This window comes from Lithobates pipiens, unplaced genomic scaffold (assembly GCF_037356315.1).
Source record: "Lithobates pipiens isolate NorthernLeopardFrog02 unplaced genomic scaffold, aLitPip1_a1.2 Scaffold_10, whole genome shotgun sequence".
Lineage (NCBI taxonomy): Eukaryota > Metazoa > Chordata > Amphibia > Anura > Ranidae > Lithobates > Lithobates pipiens.
Window position 1 is genome coordinate 206,890,778 of NW_027507686.1, and position 12,128 is coordinate 206,902,905.

General features: G+C 40.1%; 1 protein-coding gene across 1 annotated transcript in view; it reads right to left on the reverse strand.

Annotated features, from left to right (window-relative positions):
* DCDC1 (doublecortin domain containing 1) overlaps window positions 1–12,128 on the reverse strand; it is a 680,197-nt gene that overhangs the window by 330,043 nt on the left and 338,026 nt on the right. Inside the window, exon 9 of the mRNA XM_077460866.1 lies at window positions 11,910–12,002. Within this exon, the coding sequence (XP_077316992.1) occupies window positions 11,910–12,002 (93 nt within the window). The remainder of the gene's footprint in view (window positions 1–11,909; window positions 12,003–12,128) is intronic.

Consider the following 12,128-nt stretch of genomic DNA (forward strand, 5'->3'; position numbering starts at 1 on the left):
TGGCATGATGGCAGTGGCCGGTGTCCTATCATATACTGTCCCCCATCGGATAGTGTCTGCTGTGTACTGCGCATGCACAGTACACAGCACACACCGATTTCGAAAATACCCGAAGATGAACACCGCCTGTGCCATGAGTCCAGGTTCTATTCCTCACCATCCAAGTGGACATAGAGCTGGAATATAAAAGAGCCGAGCGTAGCGAGGCCGAGCCCGAAGTGTGGCAAGCGAAGCGAGCCCGCGAGGGGCCCTCTAATTTTCCCAAACCTATGTCCGCTTGGATGGTGGGGCTACCACCTCCACTCACGGCGCAGGCGCCGTTCATCTTCTGGGATTTTCCAATGCTTCGTCTGCTCTGTACTGCGCATGCGCAGTACAGGGAGGACACTATATGATGGCAGGACACTATCTGCCACAACATCGGCACAGACAAGCAGAGCCCAGGAACATCTGAAGAGATGCCGGGGATGCCGTGTTTTCAGTAGCCCCAGCAACACATGCAGGGACTCCCGCTAGCAATCACAGCCAAGTAACTGCCACATGTCCAGATCTAGGGAGGTACTAGGGTGGGCTGCGCCCCCCAGATTTCAGTTGCACCCCCCCAAGCCCCCCCTGACCCCCCTTTAACCCTGGCACTGTATCATCCCTGCACTATACACACTGAACGTAGTTGAAATATAATCATTAGTCCGACTCTTTCTGATCATCAACTATCTTTAGGCCCCTTTCATACTTTGCAATTTTGAATCACGGGCAGAAGACTTCCTGAAGATGTCATGTTCAGTGAAATGCATCAAAGCTCATGCTACCGTCATTTAAAGGGGTTGTAAAGGTAAATGTTTTTTCACCTTAATGCATTCTATGCATTAAGGTGAAAAAACATCTGACAGTGCCGGCGCCCCCAGCCCCCCCGTTTTACTTACCTGACCCCTCAAAAGTCCCGCGCTCGCCCCCGATGTCCTCTTCGCCACTCTGCCTGGCCTCTGATTGGCTGGAGTGGATGGATTGAAAGCAGCGCAGCCATTGGCTCACGCTGCTGTCAATCACATCCAATGACGTGGCGTGCCGGGGGCAGGGCCGTGTGATACAGCGAGCAGCTATAGCCGCCGGCTGTATAACGGGAGCGCTCCCGCAGGTGCTTCTCACCATGCGAGGGAGCTCGGATGAACGTGAGAAGTACCTGCGGGAGGAAGCGGAGACAGCCGCCGAGGGACCCCAGAAGAGCAGGTTCGAGCAAAACGAGCTGCACAGTGGAGGTAAGTAAAAAATGTTTGTTATTTTTAAAAAATAAAAAAAATACCTTTACAATCCCTTTAAGGTTCCTGTGTGACGTCACGTCCGGTCCTAGACTTGCAGTAATTGGAGCGCACGCCAGCTCTAGTGAAGTGTAACCATATTAATTACAGCTGTATACACTGTTGCCAGTAATATAGACACTTTTGTATTATGTCAAACCTTTTAATTATTAAATATTGCACTATGGTATCATTTATCTTGGCATCTTCCTGGTTTGTTGCTAAAAGGTTGGAGAAAAAATGGGATCTATATAAAATGTAGAGCACAACAAAACATCATGTTACAGAGAAATATTAAAGAAATAAGTGCTTTAAGACCTTCCTTTAACTGAGGATCTAATCCGCCATGGTGAGTGCGCATTTTTATAAAACACGTAGTAAAACACAAGGTGGAAGTAAATGGTGGTGGTGTATCTGGTGTCACTATTGTCACTATTGGACTTTATATGATTTTTTTTGTTATTTATATTTGGGTTAACATTACATTAAATGAAAACGTTTCTTGAATTGATGTGATGATAAAAGTATTAGCGCCTTTACTTTAATCATATAGAGATTATTGGTGTTAGCACTTAAAGGGCAGCTTCACTTTATTGTCTATTCAGGTTTTTCTGAGCTTTATACTTTATACACAATATTTCATGGATTTTGGAGGTTAATGTGTTGGATAAAGGGAGGCGCCATCTAAAGGTCTTTTATATATATATATATATATATATATATATATATATATATATATATATATATATATATATATATATATATATACACTATAATATAACTATAAAATAACTATTATTATAGATAGCTATATATATATATATATATATATATATATATATATATATATAAAGCACTGTGTAAATTGGTAAATTGACAATGCAATAGAAGTACCTGTAATAAATAAAGTAAAACAAGTATTGTATTCAATTAAATGGCAGTTGCTTAAGATATGCAGTGGTTTCGAAAATTCAATGTGATTCAGTTATAGTTTGTATCTACTTTAAGCATTTATTAATGTTGTATCACTGTACCAGATACATTTAGGGACAAAGCGATTCTTAATCAAAAACAATAAATAAAAAAATGTTCACTTTCTTTTTTAGGGAGATCTGATGTTTTTCGACTTATAAAAATTATATTACTATCCTTGATAAATAATGTAAACTGTATTGTACAACGAGGCTTTGAATTGTAAAAGAAATATGGAATCTGTGAAATTTGCATTATTAATAATGAAAATACTATATTACACACCTTGAGAAATTGTAGAAATCAATCAAAATAAATTTTTAGTTGGCAAAAAAATAAAATAAATTGCACCCCGTGATAAATGAAATGCCAGAATATTAATTTTAGTAGGCGTACACAGGATTATTTTGGACTACATATATTATAAGTGTTATGTTAATATGGTCTTACACATATATGTTCTTTCTTACTCCTATATATTTTTTATTATTTAAATGAAAAACTCATAGTATTTCTTTCCTAACTTTCCCTTCTTTTCTTTCCGAGATAAAATGTGAATGGAAGTAAAAGGAGACCAAACTTGACCCTGCCATTAATAGGTCTGTTCATAATTCAATGTGTTTGTGTGGATGAGCATCCATGTGGAAAGCTGCAAGCCTGAGAGACAGAAAAGCTCTCTCTTTAAACATTATCTGACCCCATCCACTCCATTCACAAAAGAAGGGCTTACGTAGCCTTGCGCTGGAAGAAAACGTGCATTTGCCATTGTGGCCACATTTCAATGTTCCCGTCTTAGTAAAAACACAGCATGCAGTAGCAATGTATACAGGGATGGGGAGGACCTGAACTACATGAGGAGAGGTCTAAAGAAAAGACCAGAAACAAATCTGTGGTTACTACAACAAGAGAACGGGGGAAAGAAAAGCAAAACTGCTATTAGAAAGCTCCAAATGCACCACTAATTCAGAATGGTTTGCTGTGATTATTTCACGTAAAACTATAGTCAGAATTCAAAAATCATATATATACTGTAGTCGAAAAAAAACATTAAAGCAGCATATATTGTATGGTAATTTAAATAGCTGGAAATCCTTCTAATAGATCAGCTGAATCCTCATTTTATATTATAAGTTGACAATGCTGTTGCTTCTGCAAGGAAATGACTGCAGCATTGCCAACCTGCACTATTGCTGTAGCTGCATGGGCTACAAAGGTGCGTGAGGACGTAGGGAGTAGGCAGGATATCAGCAGAGTCATTGTTGACAGTCATTGCCCATCAGAAAAGTCATGGCCAACTCAGCCCATAACCAATGTGAGTGGCGGTGCACTGTTGTCAACATCTATTGCCTACTTGTATCTGCAGTACTTATGGGGAGATGCATCAGAAGCTTGTATGGCACATGGCAATAATGTCTTATATTTTAAAAAGGGATTGACCTTTGAAAATTACAATAACTTGGCTAAAATAGGGATCCTGATCTTTGTGCTAAAGCTTTGTGAACTAAGCTTATACTCAGATTTTCCTGGATCTTAAAGTCTGATGCCCCATACACACAATCAGACTTTCCGACAACAAAACCATGGATTTTTGTTCGAAGGGTGCTCCAACTTGTCTTGCATATACACGGTCACACAAATGTTGGCCAACAATTTCCGAACGTAGTGACATACAACACATACGTGATATCTCCAATTACGAAAGCTAGTTTTATAAGACCGAGCTCTTCCGGCTCGTACTTGATTCCGAGCATGTGTAAACTTTTGTGCTAGGGACTTGTGTACACACGATCAGAAAGTACGACAACAATAAATCTAAAGGAAAATTGTACAAGAAAATTGTATAATGTATGGCCAGCCTAATGGCGCGTGCACACGATCGGGAAATGTTGGATGTGAGCTTGTTGACGGTAAGTCTGACTGTGTGTATGCTCCATCGGACATTTGTTGTCGGACTTTCCGCCAACAAATGGAAAGTCCGGCAACAAATGTCCGATGGAGCATACACAAGGTCAGACTTACCGTCAACAAGCTCACATCCAACATTTCCAGATCGTGTGCACGCGCCATTAGGCTGGCCATACATTATACAATTTTCTTGTACAATTTTCCTTTAGATTTATTAAAATCATATAATATGAGGTCAAACCTTAACACGGTCAATTTGTATGCAATCAGGCAGGCCCTTGCACTACATAGTTGAAGGTAAATCTAAAATTGAATAAGAAATTTGAATGATGTATGGCCAAACTAACTCTACATTTATTATCCTTTTAAATAGATTGTTTGCGCCAAGCTGATCAAGGTGTGCTTGTGGGCACATTGCATTTACTGTATATGGCTTCAGCTACATGCAGTATATAATACATCACTGTGTTCCGGCAGTGAGATGGAAACTTCCTATCCCAGTCCTGGAACAAATTAGACTGCTCAGCCAGTCATGGGATACTTTGTATTTAATGAATGAATATCAAGTTTCCTCTGATTGGCTGGTGGAAAGGCAAATGGATGACATCACAATCTCAATCTCAGTCAGAGGAAGCTTTGTATTCATTCATAGAATACAAAGCCTCCTGTGAATGGCTGAGAAAGCTCTCATCTCACAGTCAGAACACACAGCATTGTAGCTGAGACCACATACAGTTAATACAGTGAGCCCAGCAAATGCACCTCTTAATGCAGTAAATAGTTTGTTTGGGCAAGCATGACCCAAATGAACTATTTAAAAGGGACAATAAAGCGGAGTTCCACCCAAAAATGGAACCTCCGCTTTAAGTGTTGGTGACCCCCTGACATGCCAAATTTGGCATGTCATTTTTTTGGAGGGGGGGGGGGGGGTATTTTTACAGGCACCCAGCTCCCACTTCCTCCCCTGGTGCCGTGGCGCCAGAAGGAATATCCCCTCTCCCTCCTCCCTCCCTGCAATCATCTGGGACACGTCACAGGTCCATGATTACAGCTCATATCTATGACAATATATACACAGTTTTGATGCCAAAATTAGCCTATATTAGATCAGTTTGTGCAAGTATATACTCTGTAGGAGTGGGACCAGATGAGAGGTGTCTGCTATACAGTGAATCCAACCCTTTAGAGAGCTTTGGATACAAGTCAGAAAGTGTGTAGATTGTTGTTAACCTCTACAATGGGATTCCTTTCCCATTTGAACTTGTGTGATGGTTGAGGATTATATATTATGTTTAGATTTCAATTGCCATAAAGGGGACATCAATGCCCCGGTTTTAATACCATTATTGATCAACATCCTGAATACCATTGAGGTACATCCCTTTGTTTTTGTTTTTTGGGAACTTTGGGAATATGGACCTAGTATATGGAGTATTGACTGAATATTCTGTTCAGATTCCATAGGTATCATGCTGAGAAAACTAGATATTTAATTTCTAAAAATATATATTGTGAGCTATGGGCGATTCACTTTTTCCCTCTTCTGTGGGACCCTACTCCTAGCAAGTACTCTATTGCTGTAGCTATTGTATAGCATAGCACCCATCACATTCCTTATGGCAGCTTACCAACCCTATGGTTATTATTAATTTCCAGAATAGGACTATCTGGTCATTCTTTCTTCTCTTTTTGGAGATTTATTTAATTTATGAGGACATTGGCCATTGGTTTGCTTCTGGGTGACACCTGGCACACCATTTTTTGAGAGCTCTTCTTTACATGTAAGTGGCCCTCTATGCATGTTCTATCTCTCTATGTATATATACATAAAGACAGAATTTGTACAATCTGATATGCTGCATGTTTCATCTAATCAGAATATGATGTTCTTTTCTTTTTCTTGAATAGGATCTCTGTCTAGTGTCAAAGGAAAAAGGTCCTGAGGAAGCACAAATGTGAAACACATCAAACCTACTGACCCCATAGTAACAGAGATTTATTGTATAACTAATTAAGTGGTAAAATTGTTTGGAGCCACTTAATTTTGATTTTATTCTGAATGTGTAAACATCTTTTAAGAATTTTGTAATAAAGATATTTAGTACTATTACGTTTGATAGTCCTTCACTGGTACCGGTAAAGTCTGCTTAGTTTGTAAAAAAAATGTCATGGTTTTAAATCTTTATATTTTTGTTACATTACTAGATCTATATGATAAAACCTTGCATAGTATTGCATACAGTTTCATATTTCTAAAAGTTTCAAACAACTCACTGGGCTTGTGCCAATTCGTCCAAAAGACTCTTGGCGGGCCCTGCCTCCAGGGCTGCCAATGAAGGGGTACCCCCAGTCCTCCTGTAGGGTGTCCAGGCACACAGTGGGGCCCAGACAGCAGGGTTTATCAGTGTGGCCGAGAAATTAAAGAACGATGACCTGTGCAGCAACTGAAAGAAGGTTTCTCTCCCTTCCGCTGACTTTCAGCTGCTGCACAGAGAGATACAGAGCATCGTTCTGTAACTGCCCCTTTCCACACTGACCCCCTTCCCTGTTCTGCCAACATCCTATTCCCCCATGTGTGCACCCCGTGTGCCGCATTCCCCTGACCCACAGTTCTACCGGCTTACCTGTCCCACCAGCTGTCCTACGGGTACACGGAGGGATGTGCCAGAATGGAGAGCAGTGGAAAGGGCAGGCAAATATGTAATTTACCAGTCCCTTCCTTTTCTTAATGGACAAAGTGAGTGATCGATACCGATCATTCCTGTGTCCATTGATAACTGAGCATTGTAAACTGTGTTTACTATGTTTCAGTTTATGAATGAACAGGAGCCTCTGTCTCCAGTTCATTCATCTTCAGAGGCTGCAGACAAAGGAATTTAAGAATTAATTTTTAAGTCTCAAAGGTAAGATGTCAGGGGTCTGTTTAGACCCCTAATATCTCGCCAAAGCCTCTAACAGCATTGTATACAAAATAATAAATTGTAAAGATCCATTTTTAAAAATTTAAAAAAATAATTGTAAAAATTAGGGGCCTATTCACATTGATTCTCTGACACACGAAGTGTGAATGAGTAGGTGCAGCTAGAGCTGTCTGTTACTCTATGTGACTGCAGCAGGTGAATGAACACAGCTGCTGGTCCTAATTTGAGAAGTGTGCAGCTGTGGGTGTGTGGCCCTGAAAACACACTGTTTGTGTTTGGGGCCGTACACCTGTATCAATGTGCATGTCAAATCCGGACCTGAAGCTGTGATCATACAGGTGCTGCATTCCCATAACATAGGCTGCCTGCACACAGCTCCAGCTACATAAAAATATATATATGCACTGCACAGGCCACATCACCCATGTGAATGAGCCCCAAGATCTCTTTTGCACAGAACTTTATTTATTAACTCAATACAGATTTATCTTTTAGATTTATCAGGAATTTTGTAAGTTACGCTATGTTTGTGTCTGCTAACAATGATTTTAGTATTTTTTTTTGTGAAAATATATTATTTATATTTTTGGGGAGGGGGGCCCATGATTTCTAACAGCAGCCTTGCCTGCCTCTAATCTCATGTCTGATATAGGAAAAGAAAAACTAATTTTATTAAAACATTGCTTAAAAGCATGACACATGGCAAAGGAATAGTAAAGTGACAAAACAACATCCATATATCTTTAGTACTCATTTTTTTGCAACAAGATTTCCTAGTTTTCATAAAGTGTTCAGAAACCTGCCACGCACTAGCTTCGAAAATCATGCATTTTGTTTTATATTTTTATATAATACTTTTAAGTATTTTACATAGAGCCTGTCACCACCAGCTACTTTAAGGTGATTGTAAAACGTAGTCATGAAATCTGAGCAAAGCACATACAGTATATCTGCAGTGTTTATTTATCTCTCTCCAAAGCTCCAAAGTGCCATTTCTCTCTGGTGCTTCGTTCCTCTGTTATGAGCTTGCCTCCCTTCTGAAAAGTTTTCCCGACACATGAGATCAATTTGTGTTTAGAACATGAGGAAGTTTAGAGCTTGTCTATTCACAACACAGTTCTTCTGCTGTGTGAAGGGGGGTGTGTCCCTTTCTTCCAATCAGCAATCACACACTGTAACTGCAGCCTCTCGTCTCTCCACCCCTCCTCTGTGCTCCTGACAGATGAGAAGGATTTTTAACACCTTTTTCCCCTTTTGAAGGGGTGTTGGAAAGAGAACACTGCAGATTAACAAGTAAAACCTATGTAGGAGGATTTTTCCATCTCTGTGTATCATCAGTTCACTGTGAATATGGAATTCATGTATTATGCTTGAGTTGGTTTATGAATGTGGTGTTGCTTTGGTTATTTGGTTTCTGGCTGTACATGTAGGGTTATTGGGTAGAGATAATGTGGTTTTGTCTAAGGAGGTTTTATCACTGTTAGACAATATCTATCTGACAGCTTTGTCTGGCTGCTTGTGATTAACTTCCATACAAATTCAACTTAAAGTGATGGTAAAGGCAGAAGTTTTTAATGCAGTCTTGAAAGCAGCCCCCTCATCCCCCACCCCCCAAAAAACACTTACCCGAGGTCCCTCTCTGTCCAGCAATGCCCACGAGTGTCTCAGCCATATGAGATTCTCCCTCCTGATTGGCTGAGGCACAGCAGCAGTGACATTGGCTCCCGCTGCTGTCAATCAAAGTCAGCTAGCCAATCAGCTGAGAGAGGGGGCGGGGCCAAGTCGGGGCTCTGTGTCTAAATGGACACAGGCAGCTGGGACTTGGCTCAGGTGCCCCCATAGCAAGCTGCTTGCTGTGGGGGCACTGAACAGGAGGGAGAGAACAGGATCACAGAAGAGGGACCCGAGAAGAGGAGGATTCGGGCTACTGTGTGCAAATCCACTGCAACAGAGCAGGTAAGTATAAGTTTGTTATTTTTATAGGAAAAAACAAGACTTTACAATCACTTTAAGAACAAAGCTGGGGAATGCCTGTAATAGAATTTCTGTAAATACACTTTATATAGATTGCCTGCCCTTAGTTGGCTGAGTAGCAGGTTGTGACACGGCCTCTTTGCAATATGAGGTAAAGGCCCTTCAGGACTGTTCCTAACATGAGGCTGGGATGGCACATTAGAAGGTTTTTTTTTCATTTATATTTTTTATTTGTAAAACAGTCACACAATACATAGCACAGTGGCAAGTATGATGTTCATGTTCCAATCAACGAAAAAAAAAATTTAACCCAGCAATTGGCTTACTTAACCAGTAGAAGGTTCTTGCCTTGCTTAGCAGGTCCTAAGTTGCTTCCTGCTTCTATGTTACTGATGGAAGAGAAAGAAGATATAGAATCTGCATCCTAGTTTTGCATCCACAGGGCACATAGTATCAGGATCATAGGATTTCGTTCATCTGGATTGAGGTAGTAGTGCAATTTTTTTTGAATCAGCCCAACTATTATGAATAGTTATTGATGGCACCATATAATCAATAGTTGTTCTTGGATTGGCCCCACTGATAGCAGAAACAGACCAGTGTTTTGCCACCAAAGGGCCCCTTTCACACTTAGGAACCGCAGTACTAGCGCAAAAATACATTTTATTGTGTGTTCCTGTCGTGTACAGTAATGGTTGGCACTCTGTGTGTGGTCACTCCTTTACAATGGCATCCCAGTACACCAGTACAGAAGCTGCCAACACACCTGCACTGCAGCGTACCACAGTACACATACAGTAAAACCTTGGTTTGAGAGTAACTTGGTTTGAGAGCGATATCTTGATATACAAGTAGCGTCATATCACAACTGAGTATAAAAGAGAAAAGAGAGGCGCCTCTAGATGTAGCAATATGGTTACATTTAATGAAGGTACAACATTTAGCAACTTACATGGTTGATGATTAAAACAGGCACATCTAAATATGAAGGCATCCAAGGTAAATCTGTCCACATAGACCATCCTCGACATCGCCATCAACGTCATCTTTCCATGTTGTGCTCCACGAGCGCTTCAAGCCTCTCTTTCAGATCGCTGTACTGCAGGGTAGTCTTCTCGGTCACGATTGCAGACTGACAGCTGTGAGAGCAAGCGGTGCAGGGGATGGTCTATGTCAGGCATATGCAATTAGCGGACCTCCAGCTGTTGCAGAACTACAAGTTCCATGAGGCATAACAAGACTCTGACAACCACAAGCATGACACCCAGAGGCAGAGGCATGATGGGACTTGTAGTTTTGCAACAGCTGGAGGTCCGCTAATTGCAGATCCCTGGTCTATGTGGATAGCTTTACCCCGGATACCTGCATACTTAGATGTGCCTGTTTTAATCATCAACCATGTGAGTTGCTAAATGTTGTACCTTCATTAAATGTAACCATATTGCTACACTTAGAGGTGCCTCTCTTCGCTTTTATACTCTGTAGCTCCTTCTGGATTTTGCTTCTATTCCCCTTGTAGAGGCTTCCATTTTTGGATTGACATTTTATAGTTACACAACCATAATCATAATACACAATCACATTGCTATAATATTTTTTATATGGACTATAGACTGAAGGACTTAAGAATAAATGGTTGTGGAACGAATCATTTGAGTTTCTATTATTTCTTATGGGAAAATTTGCTTTGATATACAAGTGCTTTGGATTACAAGCATGTTTCTGGAACTAATTAGGCTTGCAATCCAAGGTTTTAGTGCACTATGCACTGTGGTGAACCCGGAATAAAAGATGGTAAGGGTCCAGTTTTCTGTCTATTGCCGTATGTTGGCAGCCCATATAAAATATGACATGAAAGTAGTAATGCGATGGAATGTGCAGGTGCGAAGGGGCCCAAAATAATATTCTGTACCCACTTAGCCTATCAAAAATACTGTCACTCACTAAGGTGGCTGCTGGTCCATATATACTGGACTTCATGGATCTCAAAAGATAAAACTCAAGTCAAAGCAGATCGTAAATAACTATAAGAAGATTCAAAAATGATAATCAGAAAAATATATTCAGGATAACAGTTTTGTGTTTAAAAAAAAAAAAAAAAAAAAAGACATTAAGGACATGTATTATTCATTAACGTCTTCTCATTTTAAGCTTCTGATGCTAATGGACCAAAATTGGCAAATACCGCTTTTACCAAAAATAAAAAAGAATTGTTATCCGCATTTCTGGAATCTGCATGAAATAATATCCCATTTTTTCCCGGGACCAATCTTGTGTGATTATTTCATTTATAGACCGTGCCTGTCAACTACCCAGCATGGGTGCTGGGAACGAGTCGATTTGGTTTAACCCATTTCATTCCATGGAGAACGCGTTCCATTTCCCAGCCCCCTTTCTGCACTGCAGGGGGCAGAGTATCCCTTTTACATAATAGTAGCTCTACCCTTGCAAACTAATTGCGACACTTTGAAAGAAGTGAAAATAATAAGCCTCTCTATAAAGACAGCACAATATGCTCTAAAAAGCCTCTCGGCGTGACACTAGTCTCATAATATTTAAAAAATTTCACGCATTACTTTTTTTCCTCTTTTTTTTTTTCCTTTCCAACTTTAATCATACTTTTTAGCTGCAGATAAATCATAAAACACATGGCAGGGAAATTACCAGTTAAGATCGATTTTCTGCCAAGGATGCAAAAGAGGAAAAAAAAAAAAAATTGAAATCAGCACTTGGATATGCGAATGGTGTAATGAACATTAAGATGGCTCTTTAAATGTCAATGAACAATTCTCATAATTTTGGTTCAGTTGGTAAATGGAGAATAGATTGATCTCCGTCGTACCTCTTCATGGACCAAATAAAGTTCCTCTTCTGTCATGGACAATATTTCCTTTCTGCTGATTTCATCAGTCTGACCGTTCATGTAATGTTCAAGCTGAAAAATTAAAAAAAACAAAAAAAACATTGAAAACGACTTGCAGCGAGGCAGCACTGAATATACTATAAAAGCGAGCTAACTAAATTATAAGGTGGTAGCACAGTAGGAATGCTTATAAACCGA